Below are 21,755 nucleotides of genomic sequence, written 5' to 3'. Positions count from 1 at the left end.
TGGCTGAGAAACCACTACAGCTTGCACCAATTACAGTGGCCCCATTGTACCTAACCTGCATGGACTGTGGGGGAAACCGGAGCACCCAGAGGAAACCCATGCAGACACAGGGAGAACATGCAAACTCCATACAGAAAGGCCCTTGTCAGCCACTGGACTCGAACCCAGAACCTTCTTGCTGTGAGGCGACAGTGCAAACTACTACACCACCATAAATGCCATAAATATACAAAGCTACAGCATCAGTTGTCAGCTCATAAACTATCATAACGGAACCTTATGGCATTTAAATAAATAAACACTAAGGTGTTATGTAAATGACATCAAAACTGATGAAAGATTTGAAATTTGTCTTGTCGTCGAAATATTTATATGGGTTTATATCAGTTGTTATATATCTCGTACTTAGAGCTTATGTAGGTGTCATCTATTCCTACTCCTTACCCCTTTCTCTGATTTTTTTTTTCATGGCAGCACACACATTATTTATTGTCCCACATATTGCATAACCCTGAGGCTAAGCTCTATTGTAGCATCAAGACATCTGAACAAAAAGCCAGTAAAGCACACCAGAGAGAGAGCGAGAGAGAGAGAGAGATTGTGGAGAAATAAGTTATTTGTCATTGCTGTGACTCAAGGTTTTATTTTTGAGAATAAATACCTGCGCTTGTCACTGTACATTGTATATACACTCTACGCCAAAGGCTCAATCACTTTGATGTACCACATTTAACAAAAAAACATTTTACACATTCACTTTAACAGCAACCTAAAAGGGAGAAATTAACTTTATGATTGCGAAGTTTGAACATCCATTATGAGTTATTTAAAATACAATAATTACTTATAATGTTAATATTGTTACTTAGTAACAGTTGAGTAGTTAAGTAGTATTATTTTTCCTCATGGTAATTGTTTTGTTTCGACAGCAGAGTGAATAATAAAGTACAATAGTGGGAATACACGTGATTTCATCCGAGGTGGAAGTAACACAGCTCTAATGGTATGAAAACACAAAAGAAAACCAATCTTAAATGGGAACGAGCTGTTGTGTGATTGACTGTACAAATAGATTTAACAAGAAATCAGAGCCCTCTTTTAACAGATTGCTGAAAGCTGAAGAAAAGTGAGGCAAATGGAGGGAGTACAAATGTTCATAAAAGGCTTATTTGTTATTAACTTTTTCATTTTTAATAAAAGGAATTTGTTACTTCGAAGGCTATTAAATTTATATTATATTTCGCTCACTGGCCACTTTAATATGAACTTGTTCTTGATTCTAAGATTCATGTTCTTGGCTGCAGGAGTGGAACTCAATGTGTTCTTCTGCTGTTGCATGCTGAGATGCTTTTCTGCTCACCACAGTTATAAAGAGTGATTATATGAGTTGCCATATCCTTCCTGGCAGCTCGAATCAATCTGGCCATTTTCCTCTGATCTCTCTTATCAACAAGGCATTTGTTTCCACCCACAGAACTGTCACTCACTCATTCAGTGTTTTTTGTTTTTTGCACCATTCTGTGTAAACTCTAGAAACTGTTGTGTGTAAAAACCCCAGGAGATCAGCAGTTTCTGAATTACTCAAACCAGTCCATCTGGCTCAAACCAACACCCATGTAACAGTTAAAGTCACACTTTGAGATTACAGTTTTTCCCATTCTGATGTTTGAAGTGAACATTAAAGCTAGACTGCTTTTCAGATTTTTCAAGTTTAGGTCATAAAATAATTTTCCCTGACACCCAATTATTTGTTGTTTAATGGACCAAAAGCTACTGAATTTGAATCACAGACTTCCAGTTTTATTAGGGATTAAAAAAAAGAACAATTAATGAATTTAAAACCATGTGGCCCTGTGATGACCTGGCGACTTGTCCAGGGTGTACCCCGCCTTTCGCCCGTATTTAGCTGGGATAGGCTCCAGCTTGCTTGCGACCCTGTAGAACAGGATAAAGCGGCCAGAGATAATGAGATGAGAGATGAGAAAACCATGTGGCCCTGTGATGACCTGGCAACTTGTCCAGGGTGTACCCCACCTTTCGCCCGTAGTCAGCTGGGATAGGCTCCAGCTTGCCTGCAACCCTGTAGAACAGGATAAAGCAGCTAGAGATAATGAGATGAGATGAGATGAGATGAGATGAGATGAGATGAGATTAAAAAAAAAGAACAATTAATGAATTTAAAACCATGTGGCCCTGTGATGACCTGACGACTTGTCCAGGGTGTACCCCACCTTTCGCCCGTAGTCAGCTGGGATAGGCTCCAGCTTGCCTGTGACCCTGTAGAACAGGATAAAGCGGCTAGAGATAATGAGATGAGACGAAAACCATGTGGCCCTGTGATGACCTGGCGACTTGTCCAGGGTGTACCCCGCCTTTCGCCCGTATTTAGCTGGGATAGGCTCCAGCTTGCTTGCGACCCTGTAGAACAGGATAAAGCGGCCAGAGATAATGAGATGAGAGATGAGAAAAACATGTGGCCCTGTGATGACCTGGCGACTTGTCCAGGGTGTACCCCGCCTTTCACCCGTAGTCAGCTGGGATAGGCTCCAGCTTGCCTGCAACCCTGTAGAACAGGATAAAGCAGCTAGAGATAATGAGATGAGATGAGATTAAAAAAAAAGAACAATTAATGAATTTAAAACCATGTGGCCCTGTGATGACCTGGCGACTTGTCCAGGGTGTACCCCACCTTTTGCCCGTAGTCAGCTGGGATAGGCTCCAGCTTGCCTGTGACCCTGTAGAACAGGATAAAGCGGCTAGAGATAATGAGATGAGACGAAAACCATGTGGCCCTGTGATGACCTGGCAACTTGTCCAGGGTGTACCCCGCCTTTCGCCCGTATTTAGCTGGGATAGGCTCCAGCTTGCCTGCGACCCTGTAGAACAGGATAAAGCGGCTAGAGATAATGAGATGAGAGATGAGAAAACCATGTGGCCCTAAATTCTCTGCTACTTTTTCCTGCTTCACCATGACCCAATTCAATATACTATGTCATGCATCACGTGGTGGGTTTTCCCTGTTGATGCAAGGCATTGTGGGATACAAATTTGAAACAGGAGAGAAAAATGGAGGATGTGAGTGTGCGAATGAAACATGAAAGACTGACTACAGTAATGGAAAGCAAGAAAAAAAGATGTTATGTTGTATATGAAGGAAAGTAAACGCAGGACCAAACTAATAAATATCGGCGGTCAGCGAGCACCTCAGTGTGATCAGCTGTTCATTTAGCGACAGAATGATGGAATTGTCAGGTCATTGCATGGTCAAAGGTAAACCTGCGCATGCGCACACGCACACACGGACTTCCTCTGTCTCCTTGACTGAGCGATTTCGTGTACGATTTCATCATGTACATTATTTGCTAGGGAATCCCCTCAAATTAAATAACTTCCCAGCCACAGAATGGCCTGTGTTTTTTTTTTTTTTTTTTTTTTTTTTGTTTGTTTGTTTGTTTGTTTGTTTTTTAGATATTACAAAAATAAACATATGATCAAATTTCAGAGGGAAGTAAATTTCACCGAGTTTATGAAATCAAAAGGCCGTCTACTTTTAACTGAAGCTCTTGATTTGTATCTGCATGATTTTATGCATTGTGCTGCTGTCAAGGGATCGGCTGATCAGTAAACTGCATAAAACAGCAGGTGGGTGTTCCTAATAAAGTGGCCAGTGAGTGTATATTTTCCTAAATGTGCATAAATAATTATTGTTGGTGATGAAACAAAAGTGTTTTTTTTTTAATTTAACAAAAGGAATATTTAAGTTGATAAAGAGTAGGAAAATAAAGGTTGCATTTTGGGTAATAAAAACGTCTGCATTTATTTATCTATTTACTTTTCAAAAATATCATTGCATGAATTGGTGAATCATTTTATGTCTATTATAAACATCACTTCTCTATTACAGTAATCTCTCTCCTTTTCACACACACCGAGTTAGCTATAGTTACATAATTAATGTACAGTATAGTATAGACACACAGACAGGGCTTACAAACCTGCTTTCTGAACAGATGGTATACTCCACTTTATATAGCCCTGTGGGATAGGTTTTTCTGTCTCACATAATTATCGTTATTTTTCACCTGCCTAAAGCAGTAGTTGCTTTACCTCGAACATGCACATTGGCAAGAGAACGATCCATTTCCCCTTTCTCTCTCTCTCTCCATCTGTCTTCTTGTTGCTGCCATAGCAATGGCCTGAATGATGGAGTGGGCGTGGAATTTGTTAGCTGTCACATTATATCAGGAGCCTTCAAGCATGTGCCTGACATCCCAAGGCTGGACACTTATCTTTTTAAAAAGAATCTTTTTAAAAAATCATTTTCACCATAACTATTTTGGAAATTATACTATAATTATCATTCATTCAGTCTTCCACTTCTACGACAGTGTTCATTTCACATCGCATTTTGAAAATGTTTCAAGCCTACTGCAGTTGACCTTTGGCAATTGTTACTTTAACTCCATTGCCCACTTGTTACATGCAGCATAATGTAAACTATTGCAGTTTTAAAGTAAATGTGTGAAATCAGATAGTGAAAGGCCATGGGAAGCCATGGCCTAAAGGTTAGAGAAGCAGCTTTGGGACCAAAAGTTGTTGGTTTGATTCCCTAGACCTATAGGAATGGCTGAAGTGCCCTTGAGCAAGGCACCTGCTGCCCACTGCTGTGGGCCAGTCAGGGTCCTGTTGTTGTACATTGCTCTGGATAAGAATGCTTGTAATGTAAAAGGTTAAATATTTATTTTGCTCAGGGAAGTGCAAGGAAGGGAACGAGTTTGTACTTGCCTCAAGGCTTTCATAAACTGGACCAGCTGGGACTCAACACCTCCCTGTGCAACTGGCTGCTGGACTTCCTGACGGGGAGACCACAGGCTGTACAGGTCAGCGGCAACTCCTCCAGCACCATCACATTGAATACGGGGGCCCCTCAAGGATGTGTGCTGAGCCCCCTCCTCTTCACTCTGCTGACCCATGACTGCACACCAACATCCAGCTCAAATCTCTTCATTAAGTTTGCAGACGACACGACTGTGGTGGGTCTCATCAACAATGGCGATGAGACAATCTACAGGAGTGAGGTGAGCCGCTTGGCCATGTGGTGCAAGGACAACAATCTCCACCTGAATGTGGAGAAGACGAAGGAGACTGTTGTGGACTTCAGGAGAGTGCACACCCAGCATGCCCCACTAACTATCGATGGTGCTGCAGTGGAGAGGGTGAGCAGCACCAAGTTTCTGGGTGTGCACATCTCTGAAGACCTGTCCTGGAACAACAACACCGCATCACTGGCCAAAAAAGCCCAACAGCGTCTGTACTTCCTCCGCAAACTGAGGAGAGCAAGAGTCCCGGCCCCCATCATGCACACATTCTACAGAGGCACCATCGAGAACATCCTGACCAGCTGCATCACCGTGTGGTACGGCGCCTGCACCGTGTCCTGCTGCAAGACTCTGCAGCGCATCATGAGACCAGCTGAGAGGATCATTGGTGTCTCTCTCCCGTCTCTTATGGATATTTATAACTCCCGCCTCACCCGCAAAGCCATCAGGATTGCAGGTGACCCCACCCACCCATCTCACAGCCTCTTCAGCCTGCTGCCGTCGGGGAGGAGACTGCGGAGTCTCCGGGCCAAAACCAGCAGGCTCAAGGACAGTTTCTTTCACCAGGCGGTCAGGAGGCTCAACTCCCTCCCTATTCTGCCCCTCCTCCCCCCTCTGCCCCCTGCCACAGATTCTGCCCGCACACACCCCTGCCCCCCCTTCAGCATCTGACATCATGTCACCCTCACAGTCCCCCCCCCTCCCCAACACACACACACACACACATACTCTCAATGTTCATTCGCACACTGAACTCAGGGACTGCACATTTCACTTTACCTCGCTCATTTGCACTATTCCGCACTACCTCACCTTAACAGCTATTAGTTTATTGTTTATACTGCTTATTTCATGTTTACCTGCTATACCTCAAGTACCCTTGACTGTTTATTTGCTCCAATTTATATATATATACAGTGGGGCAAAAAAGTATTTAGTCAGTCACCAATTGTGCAAGTTCTCCCACTTAAAAAGATGAGAGAGGCCTGTAATTTTCATCATAGGTACACTTCAACTATGAGAGACAAAATGAGAAAAAAAAATCCAGAAAATCACATTGTCTGATTTTTAAAGAATTTATTTGCAAATTATGGTGGAAAATAAGTATTTGGTCAATAACAAAAGTTCTTCTCAATACTTTGTTATATACCCTTTGTTGGCAATGACAGAGGTCAAACATTTTCTGTAAGTCTTCACAAGTTTTTCACACACTGTTGCTGGTATTTTGGCCCATACCTCCATGCAGATCTCCTCTAGAGCAGTGATGTTTTGGGGCTGTCGCTGGGCAACACGGACTTTCAACTCCCTCCAAAGATTTTCTATGGGGTTGAGATCTGGAGACTGGCTAGGCCACTCCAAGACCTTGAAATGCTTCTTACGAAGCCACTCCTTCGTTGCCCAGGTGGCGTGTTTGGGATCATTGTCATGCTGAAAGACCCAGCCACGTTTCATCTTCAATGCCCTTGCTGATGGAAGGAGGTTTTCACTCAAAATCTCACGATACATGGCCCCATTCATTCTTTCCTTTACACGGATCAGTCGTCCTGGTCCCTTTGCAGAAAAACAGCCCCAAAGCATGATGTTTCCACCCCCATGCTTCACAGTAGGTATGGTGTTCTTTGGATGCAACTCAGCATTCTTTCTCCTCCAAACACGACAAGTTGAGTTTTTACCAAAAAGTTCTATTTTGGTTTCATCTGACCATACGACATTCTCCCAATCCTCTTCTGGATCATCCAAATGCTCTCTAGCAAACTTCAGACGGGCCTGGACATGTACTGGCTTAAGCAGAGGGACACGTCTGGCACTGCAGGATTTGAGTCCCTGGCGGCGTAGTGTGTTACTGATGGTAGCCTTTGTTACTTTGGTCCCAGCTCTCTGCAGGTCATTCACTAGGTCCCCCCGTGTGGTTCTGGGATTTTTGCTCACCGTTCTTGTGATCATTTTGACCCCACGGGGTGAGATCTTGCGTGGAGCCCCAGATCGAGGGAGATTATCAGTGGTCTTGTATGTCTTCCATTTTCTAATAATTGCTCCCACAGTTGATTTCTTCACACCAAGCTGCTTACCTATTGCAGATTCAGTCTTCCCAGCCTGGTGCAGGTCTACAATTTTGTTTCTGGTGTCCTTTGACAGCTGTTTGGTCTTGGCCATAGTGGAGTTTGGAGTGTGACTGTTTGAGGTTTGGACAGGTGTCTTTTATACTGATAACGAGTTCAAACAGGTGCCATTAATACAGGTAACAAGTGGAGGACAGAGGAGCCTCTTAAAGAAGTTGTTACAGGTCTGTGAGAGCCAGAAATCTTGCTTGTTTGTAGGTGACCAAATACTTATTTTACCGAGGAATTTACCCATTAATTCATTAAAAATCCTACAATGTGATTTCCTGGATTCTTTCCCCCTATTCTGTCTCTCATAGTTGAAGTGTACCTATGATGAAAATTACAGGCCTCTCTCATCTTTTTAAGTGGGAGAACTTGCACAATTGGTGGCTGACTAAATACTTTTTTGCCCCACTGTATGTGTGTGTGTGTGTGTGTGTGTGTGTGTGTATATGTGTATGTATGTGTGTGTGTGTGTGTATATATATATTATATATATGAGTGTTTAGTCTGTCTAGTTCTTATCTAGAGTGTTTATACTGTTTATTAGTTTCAATTATTCTATTTTTATTTATTGCATTGCCTGTTTGCACCGTGGATCAGAGAGGACTGAAATTTCATCTGTGCTGTATGTCGAGCATGTATAGCATATTTGACAGTAAAGTTGACTTGACTTGACTAACTGAATAACTCATGCATGTAATATCAACAAGTAAAGTTTGTTGTCGTGCCCCAGATCATTCTTAGCAGTAGCCTAAATTTAGTGATTAGTCAGTATAGAATACATACAAAAAGAGCAGTTGGGAGTTAGGTGCCTCACTCAAGGGCACCTCAGCCCAAGGCCGTCCCATATTAACCTAACCGCATGTCTTTGAACTGTGGGGGGAAAATGGAGCACCTGGAGGAAACCCACACAGACACGGGGAAAACACGCAAACTCCACACAGAAAGGCCCTTGCCAGCCACTGGGTTCAAATCCAGAACCTTCTTGCTGTGAGGCAACCATGCTAACCACTTACACCACTGTGCCACCCACAGTGAGTGATGTACTATAGGAACTGCAAAGCCATAGTGAAAACATGAGGCCATTGGGAATTTTCCTCAGACATATTATAAAATTATTAAGAACACTTTGTACTTCCATGGCTTCTACCATTTCTGAAAACGTCAGCAAACACATCACAACTTGTGAACTCTGAGCTTTCAGAAAAGTTCCACTTCTTACAAAGTCATGGATATCACAAGAGGGTGGCATTCATATATACCCTTCTAGTAAACACAGTAAACAAAATCCTATTTGAAGACAGCAATTGGAGAGACTGAGAAGATGAAAATAGCACACTTTATTTATCACACGGACACTTAAGCACAGTGAAATTTGTCCTCTGCATTTCACCTATCTGAAGCAGTGAATATACACCTGAGCAATGAGCATCCGCACATACCCAGAGCAGTGGGCAGCTACGCGACAGCACCCGGGGAGCAGTTGGGGGTTAGGTGCCTTGCTCGAGGGCACTTCAGTCCAAGGCTGTCCCCATGTTAACCTAACTGCAGGCCCCTGTCAGTCACTGGGCTCAAACCCAGAACCTTCTTGCTGTGAGGCAACAGTGCTAACCACTACACCACCGTGCCACCCCAAAGGAGGAGGCGGGGTAGGGAGAGTGGGCATAAACGCCTGTGAATGATGATTCTCGATCAGTGTATATTTGAAAATGAGTATGGTTTCACAGACTCCCACTTGGGGGGTGTTAACATTCTTTATATAAATTTCATGACAAAGAAGTACCAAATGGTCAACTCTGTGTCAACATCAGACTTGCAAAGTTCAGGATTATTTTAATCAGTAGATGGAATTGTGAGACATTTTCAAGCCATAAAATGCTGATTTCTTTTTTATAAAAGGATCTTTTTGTCAATATTAACACCAGCATGTGTTTCATCATAGTACAATCATATTTAGTTTACAGCTCAAAAAAGTACATTTAAGCATGCAGTACCTCTGGCGTAATATCATTTACGCCAAATTCTTCCAGCCCTACCATATGCAATTCACATCAGAAATTGAGATTTGACTATCCAGTTTTAGAGATTCTGTGTGCACTGTATCTTCATTTTCCTATTCTTAGCTGACAGAAGGTTCAGGTTCCAATGTCTTATGTTTTCAGATATGCTCTTCTACACAACATTTGTAGTGGTGTACCTTCCTGGTTATTGGCACCTTCCTGATAACTTGCACAAGTTCATTTTTCTCTGTTTTATTAGGTTAAGAAGTTATTTTTACTGACTCGAATACCGTTCGCAACGTATTTTGTTTTTCACACCATACTCTAGAGAGTGAGTGCCAGTTTCCTCAATGTTGTGATGTTTAATCTGTAAAACAACTGAACCTCCAGTTCCATGTCTGTATGCAGCCATATTTTTGGCTGGTTAGATTTTATTAGGTAAACCTTACAAATAAATACACTTTTAGGAATATAGTTAATGACTGGAGCCCATCTGTGTTTGTTCAATAAAATAACCTTAGGCAATCGGTCCTCTGGGTGTCTCTTCCACTACCAGAAAAGGAAAAGTGTGCCTAATAACTTCACAGAGAGAATTTTGAACATGAATCCAAATAAACTCTTGCAGGATGGAAGAGTTTGGCCATTTTTAGTGAGAGTAAGAATACCATGTAATGTCTTTTGAGCTTGATAATGTGCCATCTGTCATTCAGGTACTCGTCAATGAACAACTCTGCTTGTAAAGTGCTGGCAATCTTTTAGACTCAGCTACTCTTAACAGATGAATTTCTCTTTCAACAGATCTCTTTTGCTATTACTAAGCTTTACAAGCTTCCTAAAGCTGTAGATACCCCCTTCACCCACTGCTAGCAGTATATTTACAACCATTACTGTTTAGTGTGTTGAGATGACTGGACCCGAAAGCAAGACTCAAGACTAACAGTTCAGCAGGTAAGGTTGATTTATTGAGTAAAAGCAAGCAGAAGATCAGGGGTTTTCCAGGAGAGCTGAGCGGACAGGCAGAGTAGGACTGAAGACCAGTTGGCAGACTGGGGTGGCTGGCAGACTGGTAAGAGGAAGACAGTGGATCTGAAGCACAGGAGATTCACATTTAGTCAAAACTAAAAAAAAACATGCAAGAGACACCTCAACCAGTTACAGGACTGGCCTCCACACAGTACCATACAAGTAGATTGAATGATCTGGCGAAGACTGGATTGCAGAGCTGGGGTGTATATACTGCTGGAGCTTGATTGCTGGATGGTTTGCAGGAGTATAGACAGATTGGCAGCAGGAAAGCAGGACAGCCACACCCACACACACACACACACACACAGGCAAACAAGAAATTAAGGGGAGGGGAAACAACTGGGACAAGAGGAATGAAGAAGAGGCACAACTGAACTATGACAATTACCAGTGGCCATTACCATGGTAATTCAATTAAAAAAAGTGACCAGTGACCATAACCATTACCATCTTCCTTCAGAATAGATGCAGTGGTCAGACTAGATCTTGGCATTGAGGTTATGAACACAGCCCAACCAGAGTTCAGGAACTGTCTGAAATCTTTGAGAAATGATGTCCAAACCCAAAGGGTATAGTCAGGTCCCACTCAGACAGCCAACTTTAGCTTTATTGCAGGTCCCTGTATTATTACTCTGATGACACTGTGATCATGGACACCACCAACCCACAGGAACAGTTATAGGCCAAGGCTATAGTCACACTACAGCTCACAATGGGTTATCGATGAAACTGAGGTATTCAGTAGCGATGCTTCCCCAAGCTTTGGGAAGTATTCCCAAATGCATCTGTGAGTATTTTCTGCCTTAGTTTGCCAATGAAAACATCACCACCATATGCATGCATTGAAATTTTTCATGACGTTTTTGGCCACTCACAAGGTGGAGACTCATGAAGCTCGGAGAACATTCACCAAGCATCACACGATTGGTGGTGAAACGACCAATTTTTCATCACCAAGTATTGGCAAACCCATCATGAGTTGTAATGTTACCAGGGCCTAAGATGGATATGTTTGCAGAGTGGTGCAGGCAGAACTGCCTTGACCTCAACATTGCCTAGACAAAGGAACTGGATGTTGACTTTCATAAAGAACTTCCCAGCATCCCCACTTTGTCAGTTAATAACCAGCAAATAGGGTTGGGAAGCACAGTGATGTAGTGGTTAGCACTGTCGCCTCACAGCAAGAAGGTTCTAGGTTTGAGCCCAGTGGATGAGAGGGGCCTTTCTGTGTGGAGTTTGCATGTTCTCCCCGTGTCTGCTTGGGTTTCCTCCGGGTGCTCCGGTTTCCCCCACAGTCCAAAGACATGCAGGTTAGGTTATTTGGTGGCTCTAAATTGACCGTAGGTGTGAATGTGAGTGTGAATGGTTGTTTGTCTCTATGTGTCAGTCCTGCAATGACCTGGTGACTTGTCCAGGGTGTACCCCGCCTCTCACCCATAGTCAGCTGGGACAGGCTCCAACTTGCCCACAACCCTGCACAGGATAAGTGGTTACAGATAATGGATGGATGGATGGATAGATAGGGTCGAGTTATGTAGATACTTTGGGACAACAATTGATCACAGACTTACCTTCCAACCAAACACTGAAATCTTCTTCTCAAAGTGTCAGCAGCACCTCTTCTTCTTGAGGAATTTCCACAGACTTCAGGTTCACAAATCAGTCCTAATAACTTTTGACAAATGTTTCATCGAATCTGTAATTACTTTCAATATTTCAGCCTGGTTTGGGTCACAAAATCATAATATTGAGCAGTAAAACAATTGAATTGGAGCAGGGATCACTTATCAGCATTTACAGCAGAAGGACTAAATTAAAAGGAACAAAAATTGCCTTGGACATTACACACACACAGTATGTAGTCAATACTGTCTTTTAAGTTCAGGCCAGACATACAGATCACTCACCTTCAGGACTATTAGAGCCATGTCAAGTTTTGTGCCTACATCCATTATGCTCATAAATGGTTGAACACCATTTTTTAAAATTGATTTACCATGACTAACTGGGCTACAACTATAACCAAGTGCAATTCAAATGATATTAGACTGAAGTAAAAAGAGCTCATTAGGAACAATTAGCAGGCTGTAATATAATATAATGAGCAGAAAGTTAAACGCTTTGGAGGTTGTTCTCAGATAGTAATTAACGTTATATTTAACAGGGCAAGTGAAATGCTTTTATTTTCAGTTTACAATACCTAAAAAAATTGACTGTGGTTGAAATAGTTTGCATATTAAAAATGATCACATATGGTATATATACTGTATGTCAAAGTGTAATAGAAAGATACTCTTGGAATAACTGATGATAATATATCTGATGATAAAGAACGAAGCCAAGTTGAGAAACCCATTGTCTCCATATGCCTTTCTTTTTTATTGAATCTGTTTCCACTCTTTAATATGGGTGTGGTTAGGGAATTGGGAGTGATATGAAGCACAGGCCTTAACTGTCCATGTGGTCTAACAGATGATGATGTCATACTTTCTAAGTCTCTAGAAAGCAATCAGTTTCTGTATCACCCCTATAACCTCTATACCCTCTATACCCCCCATCACCACCAATCCTCTCTTATTACAGTGACACTAATCTGATATCATAGACTGAGTTTCACTGATGTAATATTTTGCAATCATGTTGTTGGTCAAGAGCTTCAGTTAATGTTCACATCAAACATCAGAATGGGGGGAAAATGTGCTCTCAGTTATTTTCACTGTGGCATGGTGTTTGGTGCCAGATAGAGTGGTTTGAGTATTTTAGAAACTGCTGATCTAGGTGGCACAGTGGTGTAGTGGTTAGCCCTGTTGCCTCACAGCAAGAAGGTCCTGGGTTCGAGTCCAGCGGCCAATGAGGGCCTTTCTGTGTGAAGTTTGCATGTTCTCCCTGTGTCTGCGTGGGTTTCCTCCGGGTGCTCCAGTTTCCCCCACAGTCCAAAGACATGCAGGTTAGGTTAATTGGTGGCTCTAAATTGACTGTAGGTGTGAATGTGAGTGTGAATGGTTGCTTGTCTGTACGTATGTGTCAGCCCTGCGAAGACCTGGTGACTTGTCCAGGGTGTACCCCGCCTCTTGCCTGTGACCCTGCACAGGATAAGTGGCTACAGATAATGGATGGATGGATGATCTCTAGAGTTTACACAGAATGGTGGGATTAAAAAAAACATCCAGTGATCACCAGTTTTGTTGGCCGAAATGCCTTATTGATGAGCAAGGTCAGAGGAGAATGACTGGAAGGCTGGAGTAACTCCAATAATGGCTCTTTACAACAATGCTGAGCAGAAAAGCATCTCATAATATAACACATCAAACCTTATGTGTATAGGCTACAAGGGAAAAACCTTGAAATCAGCAGTTTACCAAAAAAATATGTAAACCAACTAATCTGGTGACAATCATCATGTCAGGGTAAAAGTCATTGAGATCAAATATTTTCCCCATTTTGATGTTTGATGTAAACATTAACTGAAGCTCTTGACCTGTATCTGCATGGATATGCCCCTTGCTGCTGTCTGACTGGATAATTGCATGAATGGGCAGGTGTGCAATTGTTCCTCTTTTAAAATTTCATTTTTTTCTTTTTAGTTCTACCTTTCGGGGCATGACGAGAGCTAAGGTTAAGAAGAGCTACTGTATGTTTCTCTCTGTGTGTGTCTCTGTGTTAAAGGCATGTGGGGTGGGTGCATAGCCCCAGAGTGTGGCTCTACAGGCCTACAGGTTCGCTCTGTGTGGTGTGTTCACTCTGAAGGCTGGAGCACACACCAATCCAACTGTCAGCTCTGGAAGCGTCCATCTCACCAGCGCACATGTGAAAAAGTGTGCAAGTGGCAGCGCCAGCTGTTTGAATGGCAACCATCTGCATGGGGTCCATGTTCTCCAACTCCTCCCCTGGCTGCTGAGCAGTGTGTGACGGCACAGCATGGCTTACAGAGACGCACTGCGATGTGTGTGCTTCATTTGAACAGCACTACCATGAGCTCTCACACATGCAAAGCATTTTCTCCCCCACCAGAGCTGGAGCGGGCGTGTCTGCTGCCATGCCCACTCAACTGCATCGTTTCAACCTTCTCTCATTGGTCACCTTGCAGCCATACCTGTGCTCCTGCTCTACAGCACCGTACACGGCAGGTGTTAGCCCCGCCTCTTTATGGTGGAGCAGCATGTCCAAGCCTTACACAGGTCCGTCCTTGTAGCCACAACACTGTCCAGTGTCCCCCCGACCAACAGAAACACAGCTACAGCTTGTGGGCAGGACCTTGGAGTCCTTGCAGACGCAAAGGTACAATGCCCAGTGGAAGGACCACAGTGGACTTTAGTAATAGTCTGAGTGGACACATAGTGGTAAAAACATCACATACTGTCAAGCAGCATACTGGGAATATCCACTTCCAGCATCGCCACCATGATCACCACAGAAGCCTCAAAGGATCATGGGATATTCATGTTGGCTACCAAACACGGCAAGTTCGTTGTACAAGAAGTGATGGCAAGAATGCCATGCTAAGGTGAGTTAAATAATTAACCAATTAAAAAAAATCAGTAATCAATCCATTAATAAATCAGTGAGTCTACATCCTCCAGGATGCATTGTAGCTCAACAGGCCAAACAGATTTTACCATAACTTGGTGACAGATTCAGTTTTGTATCTGTATTTTAGTTTCCAGTCTTATGAGTGTGAATGTTTACTTTTAGTTTATTGCAAACTGGGTCGTTGTAAGCGCTGCTCTTTCCTGAATATCTGAGTAATTCATCCAAGCCCTTTTGGTATTCACAGCTAATACTCACCACTGTTTGTGCCTGTTTTGGAAAATGCAAACTGACTGCAGGAATATTTGTGTCTGTTTATAGTTCTCAGTCTCTCCACAGGTCTAATATGTGTATGCCCACATTTTACGTTTATTATGAGGCTCAACAAAAATCCATTTTTTCTCCATTTTCACCTAAAGTATTGTTTTTCACATAATATGATAAAGACACATGAAACATTATGACAAGTATTATGCAGTATAAAGGCGTAGGATGAAGCAACGAACCAATATTACATGAGCAAACAGCATCAGCTGCTGTTATGGATAAAACAAGAGCTGATACTTACTCAGGTGGGAGGGATGGCATACAGTATCTCAATCATAGTGACACTAACCAATCACAGGCTTCTGGGAACTCATTTAAGCAGAAGAGGATAGATAGTTAGTAGCTGTTGTACAATAGGAGAGAGCTGGCTGGCTTACCTTGTACCATGTACCTTGGTCAGGTCTTCATCCGTCTTGCAATGGGTCTGCCTGCTCACAATCTCTTAATCATTGTTTGGTGGAATGTAGGATTCAGTGCCATTTATCTTGATCCAGTGTACAAAGCTTCCCCATCGCAATATCATAATCCTCTCCGAGATACAGCTCAAGATCATTACCCAGCATCTTTAGGATGTTTAGTCTTGGGCGTCCAACACCTCTAGAGCCATGGGTGGGAACCAAGTCTAGCAGGAATTTAGGAAGCTTCCCATCTGACATTCGTGCCACATGCCTAAAGTAAAGGAGATGGCAGGAGCTTATGCTGATTCCCAGGCTACAGCAACCAGTTCTCCTTCTTTTATCAAGGTTTGAAATGTGATCGTGGAACCGAACCTTTAGGATTCTGTGCAGACAATTATGATGGAAGGCATCCAGTTGATGTAACTGCTGTTGTTTAAGTGCCCAGGTGATGCAGCCATAGGGAAGCGTTGTAATAACTCCACACTCATATATATTTTGGTCATGGTATCACCTCTATCCCTCTGGCTGGCTGGTGGGTGAGGATTAGCAGGTGACCAAATTGGGGGAAATTTTAGAATAAAATATAAATGAAGAGTTTGGTTCCAAAATGCTATATATCCAATTCCATTGTTTTGAGAAAAATCACTTTTTCTGATTATGGGAAGTGATAAAAGGAAAATCACTGTATCCTGTTTTAAAATTTATTGACTAACTCCTTAATGATAATAAACTTCAAAAATGAAATTCAGAACTAATTAACAGCTTTTAACTGAACCAAGTAATTTTTTTTGTCAAGTCGCTACATATCCACGCCAAGGCATTTTTCCCCAAAATTCTACATATCCCTTTCTATTTAAAGTGCATTTAACCATGTTCTTTCATGACAGATTATTTTATTTTATAGATTATTTAATTTTTTTAGATTATTGTCCTATTCAATATCTATATGGACTTTGTAGTCAGGGTAGCACGAAATGAAGTACTAAGGGGTTGCCCAGGTGCAGGTGTGAACGTTACATACTGCATTCCCAATGAAGTATCACCACGGGAATACCGCTCAGAGGCCCCAGCACGTGGAACTACCCAGATTACCGAATTGCTGTATGCTGCTGATGAGGCGATTTTTGCAAACTCAATAGATGAACTAAAGAACACCCTAGAGATTTACGATCGAACCTTTGCACGCTTCGGCTTGAAAATGTCTTATGTAAAAACAGAAACTATGGCCTTCAACGTAAATGAGGAAATAAAGAGCTAGGCAAGTCTGCTCACCATTGATGGTAACAAAATTAAGAATGTAAGGGTTTTTAAATACCTCGGGTATACAATTACCAACGATGAAGAAAAGACGCCTCGTTTCCTATTTGCAAGAATTGGAGCGGCCTACCAGAAATGGAATGAGCTAAAACATATCCTCACAGATAAGCGAGTCAAACTATCAACTCGAGTCAGATTCCTCACCACGTGCGTGCTATCTCGCCTTCTATATAGTATACAGGCATGTGCACTGACTGAAAAAGAGTTGGATACAGTGGAAGTGATCTGGAAAGGATTTCTAAGGAAAATGGTCAAGGGTGGGTTTCAACGCATCAGTGCTCCCACAAGAGAAAAGCAAGTGTCCGATGACAGTGAATTAGATTGGAGATACAAAATTTCCAATGAAAAACTGAGGGAACTTACAAACACTCCTCCTATCCGCATCTTCTGTCAATGCCAGTATTTGAAATACCTAGGCCATGTTTGCAGGTTACCAAACTGGGCCATACAAAAGCAAGTTCTTTTTGATTGTAGAACACCGACCAAAGTCTGGACTAAGGTCGAAAAGTTGCTTGGGGTGGATAGGACACAGGCTAGGCGGTGTATGATGGACAAAACAAGGCTTATGCAACTGATGGATGTTAGACTACCCCCATCAGGAGCGCCCCAAGGCCAGTAATGTGCCAAGAGGGAAATATGATGATGATGATGATGATTGTATCAAAATTATTAATAATTCAGCATGAAATTGTCCAATAAATGTGAGAAGTGATGAAGCAATTTCCTACTTCATGGGCGCAGCCATCTTAGAAGACTTCACACCAATGGTGGCCTCTGATTGGTCAAATGGATATGTCTGGTTTTGAGAAAAATCGATGATGGTGCTTGTTGTGTTTTGGAATGAAAGGTCGTAATGCAGTGTGTAAATCAATGGCAGATATCGCATTTTGGCAAAAATATGGTACGAGTAAGATATGATAATTGCTGTTGGTTTGGTAGTGGGAGTTTCAATTTTTCAAATTTGGCGTTTATCGCGTTTTGGAACCAAACTCTTCAAATGTATGTAAATTTGAAGATAATAGTGAAAAACAACATTTAAAAAGGTTGGGGTTTTTTTCAATCAGAACTATGCATTTAGTGCATCTAGCACTGTTTGTTTTCATAGGGGTCATTACTATATTCCCAGGGTCCAATGTTCCCTACCTCTATATAGTCCATGATGTGAACCTGAAAAATATGTTTCCTAGCTCTGTTTTTGCGTAATATCCATCCATCCATTATCCATAACTGCTTATCCTGTGCAGGGTCGCAGGCAAGCTGGAGCCTATCCCAGCTGACTACGGGCGAAAGGCGGGGTACACCCTGGACAAGTCGCCAGATCATCACAAGGCTGACACATAGAGACAAACAACCATTCACACCCTCATTCACACCTACGGTCAATTTAGAGCCACCAATTAGCCTAACCTGCATGTCTTTGGACTGTGGGGGAAACCAGAGCACCCAGAGGAAACCCACGCAGACATGGGGAGAACGTGCAAACTCCACACAGAAAGGCCTTCGTCAGCCACTGGGCTTGAACCCAGAACCTTCTTGCTGTGAGGCAACAGTGCTAACCAATGCACCACCATGCCGCCCCATTTACGTAATATGACATGGACAATTGTGGGGTTGGGGGTGTGGGTGCTAAAGTTAGAGTTAAGGGTTAGGGTTCAGGGTTAAGATTAGAACACAGGACCCTGGGAACATAGATACACTGCTGTTTGATCCAACATTCATATGATTAGCATGCCTCAAAATTCAAGACCAGAAAACTAAAAAATGGTATACGATTACATTTTTCAGCATAAACTTGTTCCATGAACCAACACTGGCCACTCAGTACAACTCCTACATTTTCTCCTGATCCTTCAATCAAATTATTCGAGAGTTAATTATCATACCTATTAAAGTGTTAAAGCAGACGCTTAATCATATTAACACTGAAAAAAAAATTGAATGTCCCTGCCAAATCCAGTTGTTCTTGGTTTATAAATTATAATGTAATTACTGAGTGAAGTCAGAGACTTTTTTCTAAATGCCCAACTCGTTAATTAGCCTGATTAATTACGGCTTAACTGTGTTTATAAACTGTATTAGTTGTTACTATTATAATAACTTGCATTACATTTGCATTTGAGAAAAACTAAAAAGATTATACACACATGAGAATAATAAATGCATCATTAAGTCTTTTCTTTTCTTTCTTGATAAAAAATTATTACACTTGAAAATACACTGCCCTGCCAAAAAAAAAAAATCACACACACTAATCTTTGGTTGCTCCGCCTTTAGCTTTGATTACAGCATGCATTCACCATGGCATGGTTTCAATTAACTTGTGCAGTGTCACAACATTTATTTCAGTCCAAAGGTGTATTAATTTTTCACCGAGATCTTGTGTTGATGTCAAAAGAGTCGAATCACTGCATAAAGTCTTCTCCAGCACATTCTAAAGATTCTCAATGGAGTGAAGGTCAGGACTCTGTGGTGGTTAATTCATGTGTGAAAATGATTCCTCATGCTTCCTGAACCACTCTTTCACAATCTGAGTCCTAAGTTTGTGCCCGTGCCATCAGGGAAGAAAAAATCCATTGATGTGATGATAACCTGGTCATTCAGTACATTCAGGTTGTCAGCTGACTTCATTTTATTGCCCCATAATGTTGCTGAGCCTCGACCTGACCAACTGAAGCAACCACAGATCATAGCACTGCCTCCAGAGGCTTGTACATTGGCACTATGCATGATGGGTGCATCGCTTCATGAGCTTTCCTTCTTACCCTGACACGCCCATAGCTCAGAAACAGGGTCAAACTGGACTCATCAGACCACATGACCTTTTTCCACTGTTCCAGAGTCCAATCTTTATACTCCATAGCAAATTGAAGCCTTTTGCCCTGATTCATCTCACTCAGAAGTGGTTTTCTTCTGGCCACACAGCTGTTCAGTCCCAATCCTGTGAGTTCTCGTCACATTGGGAGTGTGGAAATTATCTTACTTTCATTATTAAACATAACCATAAGTTCTACTCTTGATGTTTTTGTTTATTTGTTTTGTTTTATAACAATTCAACTTCACCAAGTGTTTAAGTGATCTCTGATCATGATCAGTCAGGATTTTTTTTTTTCCAATCACATTTTTCCACAAAGTTGATAGTTCATCACTATCCTTCCAGGTTTCCAGGTTTTAATAATGCTTTGGACAGTTCTTAGCCCATTCCAGTCATTTCAGGAATCTCCTTAGTTGTTTTCTTTGCTTGATGCAGGCCAATAATTTGACCCTTCTGAAATACAGTAACATCTTTTCCACAATTATGGGATACGTCATCTGACATGTTTGTTTTAGAAATGAGAGACTACTCACTGCATCAGTTAGAGTTAAAAGAATTGTTGCAGCTGAAACACAGTAATCACTGCAGTAATTATCCAATCAAAAGCTCTTAAGTGTTTGATTATTAAAATCCAAATGATTACTTTTTTTGTTGTTGTTTTTTTTTTTGGCTGGGCAGTGTATTAGGCTCATGCAGTTTTTTTTTTTTTTGTATGAATTTGCAGTGGATGTGTCTGAGGTTTGACAATATAATAATGGAATATAATAATAAAATAACATTACATGTGTTACATCTTGCAGGGACAATTCACCACCACACCACCCATTCTAGTTCTCTTCTTTGGTTATGACAGGAACTTCCTGTTTGCAGAGCATATAAAACACATGGACACTATAGGCCAAGTGCGAAGTCTTGCCAATTATTTCGTGGTTTGTTTTCCTGTTTCACTCATTTATCCTCTGGTTCTGGTAATTCTCTATCTGTACTGTACTTGGACCCTGGCTTGTCCTGTTGACCACATCTACTGATTACCATCTGGATACGGATGTTAACTGCATTCTGTGTATGACCTTTGACTGTGCATCATTTATTTATGTTCTCATGAACCATATCTTTAATAAACCTCTTGTGCACAGATCCTAACTACCCCCTTTGACTCCTTTATGTTACAAGACCTTTATCGGAATCAAGTTTCCAAATGTTTCTTAAATAGCTTTACATTCTCTTTGCTAAAATATTAATAAATATTGATAGATAAATCCCTAGCTTTTGATGCCATCATTTTTATTTCTTTTAACATACAGTGTTTGGATTATATTTCACCCTGTCGTTGGGAGAGCGTGATCTCACTTTGTGCAGCAAAGCTAATTGATTCAGTGAAATTACCCATTATGTAACACTGATTAGCAATTATAAAAAGATTGAAAATGCGGAAAGCAACCTCTTGTCAGACATGCTAGATACCAGAAAACAAATCTTGGCCTGATACAGAAATCGAACAAATAGTTTGGAAATTAGTCTCTATGTATCTTATATGACATTGTAAATGTTTTAGACTTGGATCACTTCTCTACAGTGAATCATTATCATGATCATGAGTTGATTTTTTTTTCTCCGTTTCCAGTCTTTGCGACCATGTTGGCACCCCTGTAAACTTTCGCTCTTGCGTGATGCCCAGAGATTGTGATGTTTCTAATTGGTCAGCATGGAGTCTGTGCTCTAAAACCTGTAGGACAACGGACCAATCACCAGGCTTTAGGAGCAGGAAGCGCAGCGTAAGAACAGCTCCTACTGCTGGAGGAGAAGAATGTCCTGACCTTGAAGAAGTAGAGACTTGTAACATGCTGGAAGAGTTACTTCCACTTTGTCCCAGGTAAACAATCAAAAATACTCGCTGTCTATAAAACTATTTCATCCAGAAGTTCTGACTGAGGGTGTGTTTCCCTTACACTTCACTTTCCAGTGTTGGTCCTAACACACTGGAATTCTCACATGTCCATAATGTAGGTGTTTAACCAGGAAAAAAAAAGAAAAGTATTGGGATGCTCCAACACCAGGATTGGGAAGTACTTCTGTAAAGTAATGACGTAATAAAGAGAAATGCTGTGGATTGGTGGAGTGGTGGGTGTAATGTTCAGTTTTGA

At 41.7% G+C, this 21,755-nt stretch overlaps 1 protein-coding gene across 1 annotated transcript in view; it reads left to right on the top strand.

The window, feature by feature from the left end:
* Positions 1-21,755, top strand: part of thsd7bb (thrombospondin, type I, domain containing 7Bb) — a 279,114-nt gene that overhangs the window by 132,200 nt on the left and 125,159 nt on the right. The window contains exons 3-4 of the mRNA XM_060941740.1: positions 13,897-14,734; positions 21,236-21,484. Of these exons, the coding sequence (XP_060797723.1) occupies positions 13,897-14,734; positions 21,236-21,484 (1,087 nt within the window). The remainder of the gene's footprint in view (positions 1-13,896; positions 14,735-21,235; positions 21,485-21,755) is intronic.

Source organism: Neoarius graeffei, chromosome 15, assembly GCF_027579695.1.
Source record: "Neoarius graeffei isolate fNeoGra1 chromosome 15, fNeoGra1.pri, whole genome shotgun sequence".
Classification (NCBI taxonomy): Eukaryota; Metazoa; Chordata; class Actinopteri; order Siluriformes; family Ariidae; genus Neoarius; species Neoarius graeffei.
Note: the sequence above shows the minus strand (reverse complement) of the source record. Positions and strands in the feature narration are given on the sequence as shown.